This window comes from Bos indicus x Bos taurus, chromosome 22 (genome assembly GCF_003369695.1).
Source record: "Bos indicus x Bos taurus breed Angus x Brahman F1 hybrid chromosome 22, Bos_hybrid_MaternalHap_v2.0, whole genome shotgun sequence".
Classification (NCBI taxonomy): domain Eukaryota; kingdom Metazoa; phylum Chordata; class Mammalia; order Artiodactyla; family Bovidae; genus Bos; species Bos indicus x Bos taurus.
In genome coordinates this window covers 4862058-4879646 of record NC_040097.1, presented here as the reverse complement: position 1 = coordinate 4879646, position 17589 = coordinate 4862058, and the positions used below count along the sequence as shown (strand labels likewise).

General features: G+C 51.5%; 1 protein-coding gene across 1 annotated transcript; it reads right to left on the bottom strand.

Moving 5' to 3' along the window:
* Positions 1 to 519: 519 nt before the first annotated feature.
* TRH (thyrotropin releasing hormone) lies at positions 520 to 4008 on the bottom strand. The gene is made up of 3 exons (XM_027523413.1): positions 3758 to 4008; positions 2554 to 2772; positions 520 to 1706 (listed from the first exon to the last, which is right to left on the bottom strand). The coding sequence occupies exons 2-3, from the start codon at positions 2762 to 2764 to the stop codon at positions 1192 to 1194; spliced, it is 726 nt and encodes a 241-aa protein (XP_027379214.1). The 5' UTR covers positions 2765 to 2772; positions 3758 to 4008; the 3' UTR covers positions 520 to 1191.
* Between the last annotated feature and the right edge of the window lie 13581 nt (positions 4009 to 17589).

The following is a 17589-nucleotide window of genomic DNA, read 5'->3' as shown; positions in this document are numbered from 1 at the left end:
AAGTGCTATCAGATGGCCTCTTCCATTTTTTCCCAAGTCCCCACCACTCCCTCTTGTCCCACACTCAGCCTGCCTCCCTGCTCGGCCCCTGGTTTGAGTTTGCAAACACAGCCTGGCCCTCTGTCCTCACTCTGCCTGCCAGATGACACATGAACTCTTGGTTCCTGCCAAGAACGATGATGATTATAAAACTGGGCCAGCCCAGCCCTGTCACCAATCAGGCAAACTCAAGTCAGGGTCCTGAGCTGCCTCTCACACCCGTGGCTCCGCCCCAGCTAGCTGTGTGTCTTCTGGCAAGTCCCTCCTCTTCTCCAGGCCTCAGTCTCCCAGGTGTCAAACGGGCTCCAAAGCTCCCGTCCACCTCCCTGGAGCTTGTTCTGAGCTGGGGATGGTGGAGAGGACTTTTCACCCCTGCAAGTTCCCTGATTCCCTTCTCAGCAGAGCTGGGGACTCTCAGCCTGTTCCCTCTCAATGCTGTAAAGATAAATCCCACACCAGCTGAGATATAACTGCAACCGCTGATGTTATCCAGATGTAGGTTTTATTAACACGGATAGGAGAAAGGTGCCTAGAAGGATACATACGAACCACGGCTTCCAGGGTGTCGTTTACAAATTCCTGCAAGTGTTTATTCCCTTAGCCACCATGCAGCACAGCGCCACCTACAATGTTTCTCCCAAGCGGAACACAGCTGTGGGGAGGGGCTCTTCCTACCCACAAAAGGATACCCAAGAAGAGAATGAGATCCTGGGTGCCGGGGGTGAAGTGTATACATGGCAAATCCTGGCACGTGGCAAGGGCTGAAAGTTGGATCTGGACCCCACCCACCCTCCCTGGTTGCTCACATCAGTGGCACCCTGTTCCACTCTGGGGGTCCCTTAGAAGACACAGCACGCTCATCTTAGGGCTAGGGAGGGGAGCAGGCCTGCCGGGGTGGGGGAGAGGGACTCTGGGGTCTGTCGCCTCGCCAGAGATGCCGAGGTGGGTGACACAGGGTGTGAACTCATCGGCTGGCTTTCTCACGTCCCTGATATAGGCAGGCGAGGCAAGAGTTTGACATGTGTGTAAACTGGGGGCTCGGGAGTATGGTCAGGCATCTAAGGAGGAGGGGAAAAGGGGGGTCACAGGGGGTAGGGTGCACAGGGCTCAAGACGCTCTTAGACCACAAACTGAGTTTACAGGCAATGGGGCTCACTCCTCCAGGGGCTCGCTGGCCCAGGCCGCTCGCCGCCCAGGGTGCTGCCGCTTCTCTTCAGCCCCCTGCCCTCGGCTCAGGTCATCGAGGAGGCCCAGAAGAAGGCTGGCTTGGCCGCAGGGTCCCCGGGGTCCGCACGGGCTCCCCAGGGCCCTCTTTCCAGGATGCTGGCGTTTCTCGGACATCAGCTCTCCACCCTCATCCTCGTCCTCCCCTGCCTCCTCCCAGCTCCTTTGGGCCCTGGGGTCCACCAGCCGTCTGCCTGGGTGCTGCCTCTTAGTGACAGCGTACCCAAGCCAGGAGGCGCGCCGGCCAGGATGCTGCCGCTTCTGCTGACCCGCGTCCACCGCCCATGCCGCCACATCACCCCTCCGGCCAGGGTGCTGCCGTTTGTGGAGTCCCGCAGCCCCTCCTTCCTCTTCTCCTTCCACTGCCTCGTCTGCCTCCTCCTCCTCCCTTTTGCCAGGATGCTGACGCTTGGAGAACCAATCGGGTTGAAAGATCTGAGACTCTGTGGAAGGAAAGAGGCCAGTGAGGGACCCCATGACCTGCAGATGCCCACTCCAGCCTTCCTTCCAGGCAAGACAGATTCCCACAGCATTCACCCAGATTCATGGCCTTGCACCTGCCTCTCAGGCCTCATAGACCCAGGCACACTCACACAGGTGGTCAAGGGCATGGCCTCTGGTTCCACTCCCCAGCTGTGTGACCATAAGCAACTCAACTTCTTTGAGCCTCAGTTTCCTTCTGAGTAAAATGGGGGTGGGGAAGGGTAATAACTACCTATCTGAGGCTTCGGTGGTTTAGTTGCTAAGTCGCATCCGACTCTTGAGACCCCATGGACCGTAGCCCGCCAGGCTCCTCTCTCCACGGAATTCTCCAGGCAAGAATACTGGAGTGGGTTGCTATTTCCTTCTCCAGGGCATGTTCCCCACCCAGGGATTGAGCCTGGGTCTTCTGCATTGCAGACAGATTTAGGATCTGACGCTTAGGAAGATCAAATCCTGCTACAAGGGGTTTCAAGTACTTAGAAGGGTGCCTGGCATACCGGTGTCTAGTATGAACAGGTGCCTAGTAATTCACACTGTAACACACAAAGAAACTCTCTCTCCCTGGCACAGACTCTTTCCCACTGAAGGTCTGCTCTCTGAAATATTCCCAGAACTGAGATGGAAAAGGAATCTGATCCCAGGAAGCAGTCAACTCACCACCTGCCAAAGGTGTGGCCAGGGGTAGTTTCTGAAAGGCAAGAGGCTGAATGACTAAGTCTCTCCCTCCTCTGTGGCCGGGTTTCCCCTAACCCTCTCCAGTCGGCGTCCTTCTCTCAACCCGCAGCCCCACACAGTCCCAGCCCTCACCAGATACGCTGTCATCCTGGTGTTCTCGCAGTCGCTGGAGGTCTTCCCGGAAGAGGAGGAGGCGCTCCGCCTGGCGCAGGAGGTCTTCCAGGCCCTGTTGCTCGGACAGGTCCGCCTCCTGCTGGGCCACATCCAGCTGTGCGCGGCCTCCGGGGACACCGGTCAGGGTCAGGGTCAAAGCCATGGCTAGCAGAAACCAAGAGCCAGGCATCTTGGCGTCTGGGGCAGGGAGACAGGAAGAGAAAAAAGGTACACCGCTGCGCTCCCGTCCAAGCATGCTCTATGGCTCTCTTTCCTGTCCTGGGGGATACCCGAGGCCTGGGGTGAGCTGGGGAGGATCAACCGTTCAAATGCTCTCCCAGGAGCAGGACCACCTGCCACATTTGGGTGACGTCAGCTGGAGGACCTGCCTTGAGTCCTGGGCATCCTCAGCCCTAAGGATGCTTGGACAGCCTGCCCACCCCCAGGTCTACCTGCGAGAGTCAGGGACCCCATCTCCACCGCCACTTCTCAATGACAGAGGTGTAACCATCAAGATTGCGGCGCGGGCCCAACGGCCAGGACGCTAACCTGCAGCGTCGCAGGCTAAAATTCTCCCCCAAGGTTCCCAAAGCAATGTTTTTATTCCAACACGCCATCTACAGCGTTCTGATTGCAACCCTGACTCTATTTCCAATGCTAAGATTCTAGGGCCAGGCTAGGAATCAAATTCTAACACTAAGAGGCTAATTTCAATGGGCTAAATCCTATTTCTAGCTCCGAGAGTGAGATTCTCAGACTGAGGTCGGTTGCCACCGTGAACAGTCTGTAAGATTCGGATTCGAATTCTAACTCCCAGGCTTTCCCGCCGGTCCCTTGACTGCCCAGCGCAGCCCCGGCATCCTGGCGCGTACCTCCAGCTTGGGGAAGCCCGGCAGCGGTGGGATGCGAACCTCCCCGCGATGTGCGGCTCCAAAGGCCGGGACGTGCGCGCCGGGAGGGGCCGCCAGCCCTGTGGCCGCGCCGTGCCTCCGTCGGGCCCCGGCCTGCGCCGTGGAAGACCCGGGGGTGGAAGCGCAGCGCCCCTCCCGGGAGCGCTCGGAGCTCCAAAGCCGCCGCTCTCCGCGGGGCGCATTGGAGGGCGGGTAAAGCCCCCCCTTTCCCGGGCCCCGGACGCCGCCCGCCGCCCGCAGCTGGTTACCTGCCCGGCACGAGCTCCACGCACCGGTCCGGGATCCTGGGCTCCAATCCGGAGATTCGGGGTCTGGGGTCGGCGGGTCAGTAGTCGAGGAGCGCTGGTAGGACCCGGGGCGCCGGTTGCCCTCTTCGCCGCGGGGCCGCTGCTTATATCTGCGCGAGGCGGCGGCGCGGGTGAGGTCAGCGCGGAGGGGTCGCGGCCGCCGGGAAGGGACGCTGACGGCAGCGGGCCCCGTGGGTACCCCGCCCGCTGGCCCGCCTGCCTGCCTGCTCCACCGGAAATCTGGGGCGGGGGCGGAGAAGCGGGAGGAGGAGGCACGAGCCGCAGAATGGGATGCTGGAGCGGGGTGGCTTCTGCATCCAGCTTCGAAGGTCTGATGTCTAAGAGAACATCAGGGTAGGGGACAAAGGCAGAGATGCTGAGAGAATCGCACAGAGATGCGCACAGGACAGACTCGGAGATGGAGACGGAGACTGAAAGATGCACAGAGAGATACAGAGCAGACCACGCCAGAGAGACTGAAAGACGCACAGTCAAGATGGGGAGTTGGGGGCTGCGGGGGAGAGGGAGGGGGAGTAAGGGAGAGGCCGAGAGAGGAAGAAAGTGGACAAGTGGACCTGGGCTCTGATCTTGACTGTGTTGCCTCTGGAAAATGTCTCCCCCTCTCTGGACCCAATTTTCTCATCCCTACAGTGAGGGAAGGCCGCAGTTTCTAAAATTTCAAAACTGTAATGGACACGAGTTTGAGTAAACTCCGGGAGTTGGTGATGGACAGGGAAGCCTGGCGTCCTGCAGCCCATGGGGTCACAAAAAGTCGGACACGACTGAGCGACTGAACTGAACTGAACTGAACTGGCCTGTTGGGCTCCCCAGGTGGCGCTAGTGATAGAAGAATCCACCTGCCAATGCAAGAGACACCAGTTCCATCCCTGGGACGGGAAGATCCCCTGGAGTGGGAAGATTCCCCTGGAGTAGGAAATGGCTAGCCACTCCAGTATTCTTGCCTGGGAAATCCCATGGCCAGAGAAAAAACTCAGTAACTGACGTTTTACAGCCAGGAGAACGCAGGGAAATTATGGATTTGTGGCTTCTCTTGAAAATCTCTTGGGAAAAAAGTGGGCTTGCATTTCCTCCTAACAACAGCTGCCCCAGGTCACCACACCCTCCACCAATTTCTACTGTCTTCTCAGAGTATTGCTCTGGTCATTGAGTAGGGACATTGGAGTTTGTGACCCCTGGATAGGAGGTTTTTTTGAATGTACCTACCCCAGGCAAAGGAAATGAAGGGATACAGGGAGCAGAAAAGCAACGATCCCAAGGAGCTTGTGCACCAATCAGTCCCCGAAGTCAGATGATGCCTTGGAGGAGAGCATTGTCACACTAGTCCTGGAAACAGCCTCCATAGTGAAAGAGTTAATGGGTACCCACAGTGTGCCAGGCTCCGTGGTCCCTCCTGGAGATAGAGAAATGTGCCAGGCATACTTAGAGGAAACCACATTTTAGGCAGAGGGAACATCAGTGAAGACTCTTCTACCTCTGGACAGTCTGAACATTATTCTGCCTCCCCATACAGTAGTTCTTCAGGCTGAAACTTGGAGTACCTGTTGTATGTCTCAGGCCATGCTGGTGGTTTGGCAAGGGGAATCCAAGAGTGTTAGATGTCACTCCTTTCCTTGGCAGAGCATCTAGCTTTCCAGGCGTGTCCACCACCTCATTGCATCCCTACATCACCTTTACATCAGCCTTACATCACAAGATAAGTGGGATAGGGACTATTAGTCCCACTTTACAGATAGGGACATAGAGACTCAGAGAGGCAGAAAGACTAGAGGTGGGAGGGAACTTTTAGATCACCAGCTATAGTCCGCTCCTCATTCTTAGGTGAAGATACTGAGGTCCGGAGAGGTAACCTAACCACCTTCCCAACTCCCAGACACACGTTGTGTCCCCAGGGTCAGATGGTTGGATGGGGGTGGATTACAAACCTGAAATTCCAGACTTGATCTCCCAACCAGACCCCAGAATTAGAACTGCCATCCTAGCTAAGCATTAAATCAGACAGACAGGCCTCTTACCTTTCATATACAGCAGTGGAGGTGTAAATCAGTGCCATCTCTTTGGGTGGCAACCTGAAAATTTAACACGTGCACCTTCCACAAGGCTTCTCAGGTGGTGCTAATAGTAAAGAACTGCCAGCCAACGCAGGAGACGCAAGAGAGGCGGGTTTGATCCCTGGGTGGGGAAGACCCCCTGGAGGAGGGCATGGCAACCCACTCCAGTATTCTTGCCTGGAGAATCCCTTGGACAGAGGAACTTGATGGGCTAGAGTCCATGGGTCACAAAGAGTCAGACACGACTGGGGCAACTTAACATGAAGCATGCACCTTCCACAGACAATTCTGTTTCCTGAATTCATCCTATAGACACCCACACCTGCACGTGAATTACACACACAGGGTATTCAGGGCAGCAAGATTCACAGAAGCCAGAACTGGAACAAACCTGGTTGGCTGTCAATCAGGAGAGATCTGCTTGAATCAACTGGGGCCCATCTGGAGCTACAGGGTACTATGTCACTCTTAGCCGATGTGCAATAAGCTCCAGGATGTATTGTTAAGTGAACAAAGCAGAGCAGAGAACAATTTTTACATCTGTGTGATGGTACAGGAGATGAACTGTGGTTCTCGTATTTGGAGATCCCTTCAGGAGGGATGAAAGAGTACAGTGCCAGGGAGCTGGGGGGCTGGAGAAGGGGAGGTCAGGTAGGGGCTTTCTTTCACTGGCAGCCCTTAGAGGTATTTGGATTTTTTTTCTCTGTCCAGGATTCCCTGTCCACAAGTTCAGTTCAGTCGCTCAGTTGTGTCCAACTCTTTGCGACCTCATGGACTGCAGCACGCCAGGCCTCCCTGTCCATCACCAACTCCCAGAGTTTACTCAAACTCACGTTCGTTGAGTCGGTGATGCCATCCAACCATCTCATCCTCTGTCATCCCCTTCTCCTCCTGCCTTCAATCTTTCCCAGCATCAGGGTCTTTTCTAATGAGTCAGTTTTTCCCATCAGGTGGCCAAAGTATTGGAGCTTCAGCTTCAACATCAGTCCTTCCGATGAATATTCAGGACTGATTTCCTTTAGGATTGACTGGTTGGATCTCTTTGCAGTCCAAGGGACTCTCAAGAGTCTTCTCCAACACCACAGTTCAAAAACATCAATTCTTTGGCACTCAGCTTTCTTCATAGTCCAACTCTCACATCCATACGTGACTACTGGAAAAACCATAGCTTTGACTAGACGGACCTTTGTTGGCAAAGTAATGTCTCTGCTTTTGAATATGCTGTCTAGGTTGGTCATAACTTTTCTTCCAAGGAGCAAGCGTCTTTTAATTTCATGGCTGCAGTCACCATCTGCAGTGATTTTGGAGCTCAAAAATATAAAGTCTGACACTGTTTCCATTGTTTCCCCATCTATTTGCCTTGTAGTGATGGGACCAGATTCCCTGTCCACAAACCCACAAGCAATATGGGAAAAAAAACAAAACAACAGAATCTTGTCTGAGTCTAAGAGATTCCCTCCCAGGGGCAGGGGGGAAGTGGGGGGAACATCGCTCCCTGGTGAGCCCATTTCTGTAATCAGGGGTCTGAGTTGCTTATTAGGAAGTTTCTGGGTGGTTGGAGCGTGGGATGGGGGTTCCCATATAGCCCAAGGGATCAGAGAAGATGATAAAGGCATCTGAGATGTCCTCAACAAGCCAGCTCTCTCCCTTCCATCTCTTCTTTCCTTCTTTCAATGAATATCCACTGAGTCCTTATTAGCTACTAGGATCTGATCTGGAATCAGCGCAAGATGGAAGGCTGGAAAAAGCACAAGCTGGAATCAAGATTGCCGGGAGAAATATCAATAACCTCAGATATGCAGATGACACCACCCTTATGGCAGAAAGTGAAAAGGAACTAAAAAGCCTCTTGATGAAAGTGAAAGAGGAGAGTGAAAAAGTTGGCTTAAAGCTCAACATTCAGAAAACTAAGATCATGGCATCTGGTCCCATCACTTCATGGGAAATAGATGGGGAAACAGTGGAAACAGTGTCAGACTTTATTTTTGGGGGCTCCAAAATCACTGCAGATGGTGATTGCAGCCATGAAATTAAAAGACGCTTACTCCTTGGAAGAAAAGTTATGACCAACCTAGATAGCATATTGAAAAGCAGAGATATTACTTTGTCAACAAAGGTCTGTCTAGTCAAGGCTATGGTTTTCCCAGTGGTCATGTATGGATGTGAGAGTTGGACTGTGAAGAAAGCTGAACGCCAAAGAATTGATGCTTTTGAACTGTGGTGTTGGAGAAGACTCTTGAGAGTCCCTTGGACTGCATGGAGATCCAACCAGTCCATCCTAAAAGAGATCAGTCCTGGGTGTTCGTTGGAAGGACTGATGTTGAAGCTCAAACTCCAGTACTTTGGCCACCTCATGAGAAGAGTTGAGTCATTGGGAAAGACCCTGATGCTGGGAGGAATTGGGGCAGGAGGAGAAGGGGATGATAGGATGAGATGGTTGGATGGCATTACCGACTTAATGGACATGAATTTGAGTAAACTCTGGGGGTTTGTGATGGACAGGGAGGCCTGGCGTGCTGTGATTCATGGGGTGGCAAAGAGTTGAACACAACTGAGCGACTGAACTGAACTGAACTGAGGATCTGATCAAGACCTTGGGTACTATACTCAGGATATATTTTTAATGCTTTGACCTCTGGGGTCTTGCTGACTCTCTGGAGAGCCTGCCCCTCCCAGGGTAGCCAGTTCCTAGAGATAGTAAAGAACTCCCATGAGAGCACCTTTCATATACAGACTAACCAATCCAGAGCCCTAATCAGTCAGGGTCAGGTACCAGACAACTAGGGACAGTCCGGATGCCCCAGAGTCCACTGGAATTATTCAAACTAGCCAGTTCTAAAGCTGCCTACCCCACTGTGCCTATTCGTTCCTGAGCAACCACAATAGAGGTTCTTGCCCATTCCCCCCCCACCACTCCCTGCTCCCTCTGCCTGACTCCCGGTGGACGCTGGTACTTGCCTCTGTGGCCCTGCATGGTGTGTGCTGTCTTCTTAGGAGCTGTGGCTCACTCCCACTCGTCTCCTCATCTACTGGTCTCACCATACCTGAATAATGGTCAAACTTATATTTTAAAACAGGGACCCAGCAGGATAACAAGTCAGGTTCCTTCTCTCTCTCATGGAGCTAGGAGTCCAGTCATTATATTGCATATATTTTTCCAACTTGCTTTTTATTTCCCCCACCTGATGATAGAAATCTGCTTGATTTCAAGACTGTAGTTGCTTATCAGATTAAGACGGCTTTGCTTTTGAAAAAGAATAATGAGATAACTTAATGGTGAGGTTTGGACACTATTTCTAACTCCCAGTACCCACGGCTGTCACCCCCACCCACCCCAAAATGCACACACATATATATTCCTGCATGAGGGCTCTTGAGACCCTGGGAAAGTTCTGATTTCCAGATCCTGCCTTCCTTGAGCTCCTCTAACCTTCTCTCTCAAAGCCCTCTGTTCCATGTTCAGAGATGCCCCTCAGATATTGTAGGGTCTTTATCAACCCTAAGCTGCAGAAGGTCTGCCTAGCCTACCTATTGATTTTTTTTCAGGGTTTAATAAATTTTAATTTTGAGATAATTGTAGATTCACATGCAATTGTAAGAAATAATACAACGAGGTCATTGGTACCCTTTTCCCAGCTGCCCATAACGGTTACATCTTCCTCTAGTGGTTTATATATCCACTACATGGTAGCTTTTTAATTATAGCAAATGGTACCTTTTAAATATTCAGTTCTTTCCTTTGTATTCAGCTTTAATAGAAATAATAATACATAATAAGCATCCTCTCTTTCCCAAGATCATAAAAATTGTCTCAAAAAATTCCAGGAAGAAGAGTCCTTTCAGCATCTGCCTATTCTCCATAGAAACTCACTCATTTCCCCAGTCAGATTCCATTGGAGATTTTTGACTCAACTGATCAATGACTTTATTGATCATGAGTCCACTGTAAACTTGTCAGTTGTTAATTCAGTCATGGATGTATTTCTTTATTCAACAAGGATTTCCAACATACATCTAAGCGTCAAGGATGGTTCCAGCCCAGGGCACATAGGGGTGGTGGGGTGGGGAGGGGGTCAGGGGGAGGGGTCTGATCTCCTGGGGTCTTGTTGGCGGTAGAGAATAAAAGAGTATGGATTTTGTTCTCGAGGCAATGGCACAACAGAGGGCTCAAAGCAGGGAGAACCCTGGGCTGATTTATCCTTTCAGACCATCCCCCTGTCTGCTTGGCAAATTGTGAGTACATCGGGGGCAGAGAGAAATGGCAAAGCCAGCGAGGAGCTTCTGTGGAACCTTGTTCCTTGTGAAATCTCCCGTCTGTCTCATCCCATTCTGTTCACTGTCTCCTCCTGGGTTCTCGCTCTACTCTGCCTGCGTCTATCTGTGCCCCAAGGGGCTCAGCCTGGGTCTGTTCCCACCATGCACCGCCCAGCCTTCCTCAGCTACTTCGCTGCACCTGGCCACAAACCGGCTTCCTCACAAAACCACGGAACCACCTCTTCTTAGCCCTTGCCACCTGCGGGCCATTTATTCTGTTTTTTACATACAGATTTAAGACAGCATATTCAGACTATGAATGCAGACATGTATACACATATATATTAAATATGAAGAATAGTTCGAACCCCTTAAGCACCCAGAAAGTGAACGTGAAGGTTGCTCAGTCGTGTCCGGCTCTTTGCAACCCCATGGACTATACAGTCCTTGGAATTCTCCAGGCCAGAATACTGGAGTGGGTAGCCTTTCCCTTCTCCAGGGGATCTTCCCAACCCAGGGAACCCAGGGCTCCCACCTTGCAGGCAGATTCTTCACCAACTGAGGGGAACCCTTGAGCACCTTATGTGGAGATATTAAGTGAGGAAATATTTTTTCTAAAATGAGTGGCATATTAATGTAAAAAGAAAAAAATCCCATCTTCTTTATTGTGAAAGATACCTTTCAGAAACGTAATATGTTTCCACTGGCCTGTCTGCACTCCCTATCCCACTTTTCAAGCAGTCTCAGAGTTGAATCCTGCATTCTTGCTGTATGCCAAGGGTTAGGTCATTAATATGTAAAAGAGGCTAGTGTTGAAAGGGTGGACTTTATAATTGGACACATTCTTTAGAGCCTCCTGCAAACGCTCATTTGTTCATACATCCATTTCTTTACTCATTTATTCGCTCATTCATTCATCTCTCCTTTTATTTGCTAGCTTAATGAACATTCCCTGGGCAGGTCATGTTGAGTTTTAGGGTCACTGAGGGCATCCAGAAAGGAACACTCTTCTGAAGATGTTAGCAGTCCGGGAGGAGAGGAGAACCTGTCCACATCGATTGCACTGCAAGATACCAAGTGCTCGGAAGCCCTGGGGTGGGGCCACAGATCCAGCTGATGGGGTCAGGGATGGATGGTGTGTTGGACAAGACTTGGAGTTACTTTGGATGGAAGGTCCTACCAGGGGCTTTCTCTGACCACCCTGGCTGAAACAGTGGCCGTCGCACTCGCCCTTCCCCGCCAGCGCAGCTGGGCGTTTATTTCCTTGTCCCTGGTTTGTTGTCTGCCTCCCGCAGCGGAACCTCGCTTCGTGAGGACAGCTGCTTGCTGTGTGCTGTTTATCCAGTTTCTGGCCAAGAGCTAGTGCTTGGTAAAGAGTTATTGAATGACTGATGGCACGAGTGAATGCATTCAGCCCAGAACGAGTGTGCACAAGCTGAGTTGCCCAGCTGATGTCTTTCGAACCGAGAAGGCATAAGGGTAGCCCCCCAACCCCGTGTCATCTCTAGGCACACACAAGGCAGTCTAGACATGTACCGGAAGGAGGAACGAACCACATGGGGGGCAGTTTTGGGGTGTGCGAGGAGGGACGCGAAGGCAAGAGCAATCAGGGAAGGCTTTGTGGAGGTGGATGGGCCAGAGGATGGGGGTACTCGGGACCAGCAGGACTGGAAACAGGTAAGCCCTAGCTGTTCAAGGACCTGTTTTTCTTCCCTTCTTGAGCAGAGACATCCCCTCGCCAGAGCAGTGTGGTCCGGAGATGGCTGATGCCCAGGGAGGCTTCCCACGCCCTGTGAAATGCCCAGCAGAGTCATGCCCCTGTCTGGGTTCAGGGCCAGCCCAGGATTCTATGGTCTGGGCTGACTGATGAGCTGAAGCCCTGAGCCCCACCAGCCCAGGCCCTGTGCCTCCCTGAGGTCTTACATTCATGCTGAGAGGCCAATTGCAGGTCTGTGTGGTCCAGATTGTGTCTAAAGAGCAATTTTCCGCTCTGCTGGAGCTTGCTGAATGGAGCCTGCGATCAGAGAGGGCCCGGGGTGGCTGAGATGCCGCCAACCCGCAGAGCCAGCCAGGGAGCGGAACTCATGAGAATGGCTCTGGAGAGTGTTGTCCGATGCATGTAGGTGGCATGGAACGTGTGCACAGAGGTGTTCGGGCGCACGGCTCTGCATCACACAGGCAGCTTGAGTGTGCGTATGAACGTGTGTGCAGTCCGTGGCTGTGCAGTGTGCACATGCGTTTGTGCCCAGGGATACAGGTCAGGATGTACCTGCGTCACACACATTATCTGTGGCTCAGTTTGGGGCGGGGTCTGTGATCATCTTAGGGTCCAGTCAGTCACTGGTGACGCCATCTGGGGAGGACACGTGGCTGTAGGCCCGGTGTTTTATTTGTGCATGGACCACTCTCGTTGCCTCCTTTCACACTGACCTGTAAATTCTTTTCTTCTTTATTCTTTGCTAGCTGAGGCTTCCCAGCTGGTGGTAGTGGTAAAGAACCTGCCTGCTAATGCAGAGATGTGGGTCCAATCCCTGGGTCAGAGGAAGATCCCCTGGAGAAGGGAATGGCAACCCAATCCAGTATCCTTGCCTGGAGAATCCCATGGACAGAGGAGCCTGGTGGGCTACAGTCCAGGGGGCTGCGAAAAGTCAGACACGGCTAAGCGACTGAGCAGACACTGCACACACATACTCTACTAGCTAGCCCGGTAAGTTAACATGTGTTATTATAACAGAAGGAACTCCCCTGCAGACATAATGTGTTCACCTCCCAGAGAGTTTAACACACAGTGGGCGCTGAGGAAGGAGATGAATGTGGAGAGGGACAGCAGAAAGAGACTGTGTGTAGCAACCAATGCCCGGGTGCCCCGCACACATTGTTTTCTCATTCAATGCACGCAGGCGTATGAGGGCAAAATGATTCTGCCTCTTTAAAGAAACTGAGGCTCGGAGAAGCAAAATGACCTACTCAAAGTCACATAGCCAGGAAATAGAGGAACTTGGCTTTGAATCAGGTTTGTGTTATTCTAAAACGTGCCCACTGGGACATATCTGGTGGTCCAGTGGTTAAGAATCTGCCTGCCAATGTAGGGGACACGGGTTCGATCCCTGGTCCGGGGAAGATCCCACATCCCTTGGGGGCAATTATGCCCGTGCACTGCAATTATGGAAGCCCAGGTATCTAGAGTCCGTGCTCTACAACACAAAACCAACCTCCAGTCACTGCAAATGGAGAAAACCCAGTGCAGCCAAAAATAAATAGAATTTTAAAAATAATAAAATTCTTTATTAAAATAAAGAAAAATTTCTACTTTATCCCACTGGAAGGGAATGTACCCAGTTGAAAACAAATAGTGTTAGGATGCTGATGCATATGAAAAATTCTTTTTCCTTTCCCAAAATTTTCTTTGATGTTTTGCTTACGTCTTCTCCTCACTAAATTAGAGGGAGTTTTATTTTTTAACAGAAAATGTTTTGAAGGAATCCATACCTCAAGCCATCAGCCCAGACTCTGATGTCTCAAGGCCCATCGTGAAAAGTGAGACTCTCACTTTTTAAATATCACGAAGCTTATCTTTGGATCCTCCCGGGAGGATATACGCTGACTCTGGTGAGTCCAGAGACGCTTTGGGTGGGTTGGGGCGGGGATGGGTGATAACCTGCGGGCTGCCTGTGAGCCGCAGTCACCGGGGGATGAGACACCGCGTCATCCATCAGGCCCGCCAGAGATGACAAGCCCCCACCCCTGCCACCGCTCCTCTTATCACAGGAGAAAAATGAAAACCAACCGCAAATCACCTTGGCCATTTAGGTATATTTATCTTGCTGTCAGCCACAAGCAGCCTCTATGCCAATGTTCTGGGCTAATTAGAGCTTGTCCTTGGAATATATGGAGTCTGAACTCTGAATATTGCAAGTTGGGGGAGCAGGTATTAATCCGCCTCTAACACTGGGCCATGAGTCAGGGTGACAAGAGATGGAGGAAGATGGCTCCAGCAGGTGCTGACAGAGGCGTCCAGTTAGTTTGGTCTGAGGAGAGGCTCGTTGTCCCTCCTAAGAGTTCAAGTGTTCCTTTTCATTGCCTCATGGGAAGTCACTTGTGAGTCTGGAGTGGATGCCATTGTGTTTTGGCCTCCTATATCCATCCTTTGACCTCTGGGAAGCAGAAGGAGCCATGGTTGAGATGGTTGGATGGCATCACCAACTCAATGGACATGAGTTTGAGCAAGCTCCGGGCATTGGTGATGGACGGTGAAGCCTGGCATGCTGCAGTCCACGGGGTCACAAAGAGCCAGACATGACTGAGCGACTGAACTGAACTGAACTGAAGCAGAGGAGCCATCTTTTCTCCTGGGGGAGGTGCCTTATCTCCATCCAGAGTGGCCTTGATGGCACACCAGCCACACCAGTGCATCCCAGTACAAGGAACTGGCATGTGGGCCACGCTTGGCCTATGGAACCCACTCTCCTGTGGGACTTAGACTCTTGGGTGGAGACATGCCAGAGTTGTGGGGGGACACTCGTACCAGCAGTAAAGGCAGTGTTGGGATAACATGGTTGGAAAGTCATTGCTGCCTGGACCCTCCAAAGCCCTCCTTTTATTTTTCCCGGTTGCTGTTGCTCAGTTGCTAAGTCGTGACTGACTCTGTGAACCCATGGACTGCAGCATGCCAGGCTTTCCTGTCCTTCTTCGTTTCCTGGAGCTTGCTCAAACTTATATCCATGATGACATCTAACCCTCTCATCCTCTGTCGCCCCCTTCTCCTCTTGCCCTCAATCTTTCCCAGCATCAGGGTCTTTTCCAGTGAGTCAGCTCTTCACATCAGGTGGCCAAAGTACTGGAGCCTCTGCTTTAGCATCAGTCCTTCCAACGAACATTCAGGACTGATTGACTGGTTTGATCCCCTTGCTGTTCAGTAGACTCTCAAGAGTCTTCTCCAGCACCACAGTTCAAAAGCATCAATTCTTTAGGGCTCAGCCTTCTTTATGGTCCAACTCTCACATCCATCCATACATGACTACTGGAAAAATCATAGCTTTGACTATATGGACCTTTGTCAGCAAAGTGATGTCTCTGTTTTTTAATACACTGTTTGAGTCAGTTTCCACTGTACTTGCTGTCACTTGCAACCTAATGACTAACAGATGACGCTCAAAGACGTAAAGGGATCCCAGCCCAGGGAAGAAGAATCGTGTGACTGACACCAGAGCAAATTCCCCTGTCTTAGCTTCTGCCACAAACTCTATAGGTCTGCATTCAAGTACCAGCTCAGCCAATGATTTGCTGGAGGAGAGAGGGGATTAGGTACCCTACTTAACATCTCTAGCTCAGTTTTCCTTCTGTAAAATGAAGATGAAAATAATGCTTAAGCACTAATAATAATTTTTTTAAGTTTTCAGCTAACTAATTCATTACTACAGGCTAGTCCTTATGCTAAGGATTTTTCCCATGCATTATCACATTCAGATCAGATCAGTCGCTCAGTCGTGTCCGACTCTTTGCAACCCCATGAATCGCAGCACGCCAGGCCTCCCTGTCCATCACCAACTCCCGGAGTTCACTCAGATTCACGTCCATCGAGTCAGTGATGCCATCCAGCCATCTCATCCTCTGTCGTCCCCTTCTCCTCTTGCCCCCAATCCCTCCCAGCATCAGAGTCTTTTCCAATGAGTCAACTCTTCGCATGAGGTGGCCAAAGTACTGGAGTTTCAACTTTAGCATCATTCCTTCCAAAGAAATCCCAGGGCTGATCTCCTTCAGAATGGACTGGTTGGATTATCACATTAAATCCTCATAAAAATTGAATGATGTAAATATTATAGTTATTCCCATTTTACAGATGAAAACACTGAAACCCAGAAGTTTGGGCAATTTGCCCAAGGTCACTAGGTGGAAAACCAAATCTTTGACTCAACTAACACGGTACACAGCATGTCTGTTGTTGAAAATGTACCTGGCCATGAGGGGCAGGGAGCTCTGCTCTGCCTGTTGGTTCACAAGCTCTAGCCTCTTTGTTACTTGTTCTGCACCTTTCAGAGGTAGCTCCAATTCTACCTGAAAAGTATTCCTGTGAGGAAGTGACCCAAAGTCTCATGAGTCTCTGAGAGAACAAAGCAAGTTCAAGGCCTTACCCAACACAGGGCCATTGGCCCTATTGATGATATCTGAACTGGACTTTCAAAAGATGGATGGTTTCTCCTGGCCTCATCTGTATGTAGTCAAAAGGAGGCCAGAAAATTTTAAGGATACTAATGCTTTACGTGATTGAGTGAATGAATGAATGGATGAGTCAGGGAGTGAATAAATGAATAAATCCATGAATGAGCAAGTGAGTGAGTGAGATAGAAGTAAATTGGTTTCCTGCCTTATGGAACTCCGAGCTCGACTGGAGAGTTTCCCAGGTGGCTCAGGGGTAAAGCATCTGCCTGGTAAGGCAGGAGCCTCAGTAGATGCAGGTTCAATCCCTGGGTTGGGAAGACCCCCTGGAGGAGGGAATGGCAACCCACTCCAGTATTGGTGCCAGGGTAATCCCATGGACAGAGGAGCCTGGTGGGCTGCAGTCCTGGAGGTCACAAAGAGTCGGACAGGACTGAGCGACTGAACAACAACATCACCAAGGACGCAGACGAGTGGGGACACCCACGGCGAGATCTGGGAGGGTCCCGGGCGCGGGCACTCCATCTTCGCAGTGCCAGGGGGCATCTCCCTCCTGGGGTGGATGTGTTCACCAACAGAAAGAGTCGGGCGTGACTGAGCGAGACTGACCACGCGTGCACGCACAGCGCAACTGGGAGACTAGACACACACAGTTTAAATGGACTTCTCTGCTGGTCTAGAGGTTAGGGAGCCACCTGCAAAGGAAGGGGACACGGGTTCAATCCCTCATCTGGAACGACGCCGCGTGCTGCGAGGCAACTAAGCTGGCGCGTCACGACGATTGAGCCTGCACGCTAGAGCCCACGTGCCACTAGGGAGCCCCCGCGATGCGACTGCTGAAGCCCTCGCACCCTCCAGTCTGTGCTCCTCAACAAGAGAAGCCACCCCAGTAAGAAGCCCACGCATCGCAACTAGAGGAGCCCCTGCTCGCCGCAACTAGAGAAAGTCGGCACGCAGCAACAAAGACCCAGGACAGTCAATTAAGCAACTAATTGATTTGAAAAACAGTATAAACAGCTCGAGAACAGCTATGTGCCGAGACATATAGCATCGAAGGTTTGTCACCGTGGATGATGTCTCTGTCGACTGCACAAGACCAGTCAAGTGTGAAGTGTGAGGAGGGGACTATTTGGGGTGCTGAAGAATGCGTAACATCAGAAAAGCTGGAGCAGAGAAGGTCAGGCACTCAGGAGGGGCCACCTCGTGCAGCTGGAGATGAGGAGGACGTGCAGGAGCCTCACCGCCTCCCTGCAGACCCGCTTCACCCTTGCCAAGGCAAGGGCGATGCCTGAAGCAGCACTTAGCCAGGAGTTATTTGTGGGCACAGATCTAGGGCAT

Excerpts from the sequence above, each read along its gene's own strand:
- TRH (XM_027523413.1), bottom strand. The coding sequence starts at position 2,764 with ATGCCTGGCTCTTGGTTTCTGCTAGCCATGGCTTTGACCCTGACCCTG. Across the intron at positions 1,707-2,553 it reads CCAGGATGACAGCGTATCTG|AGTCTCAGATCTTTCAACCC; the intron begins GTGAGGGCTGGG and ends TTCCTTCCACAG.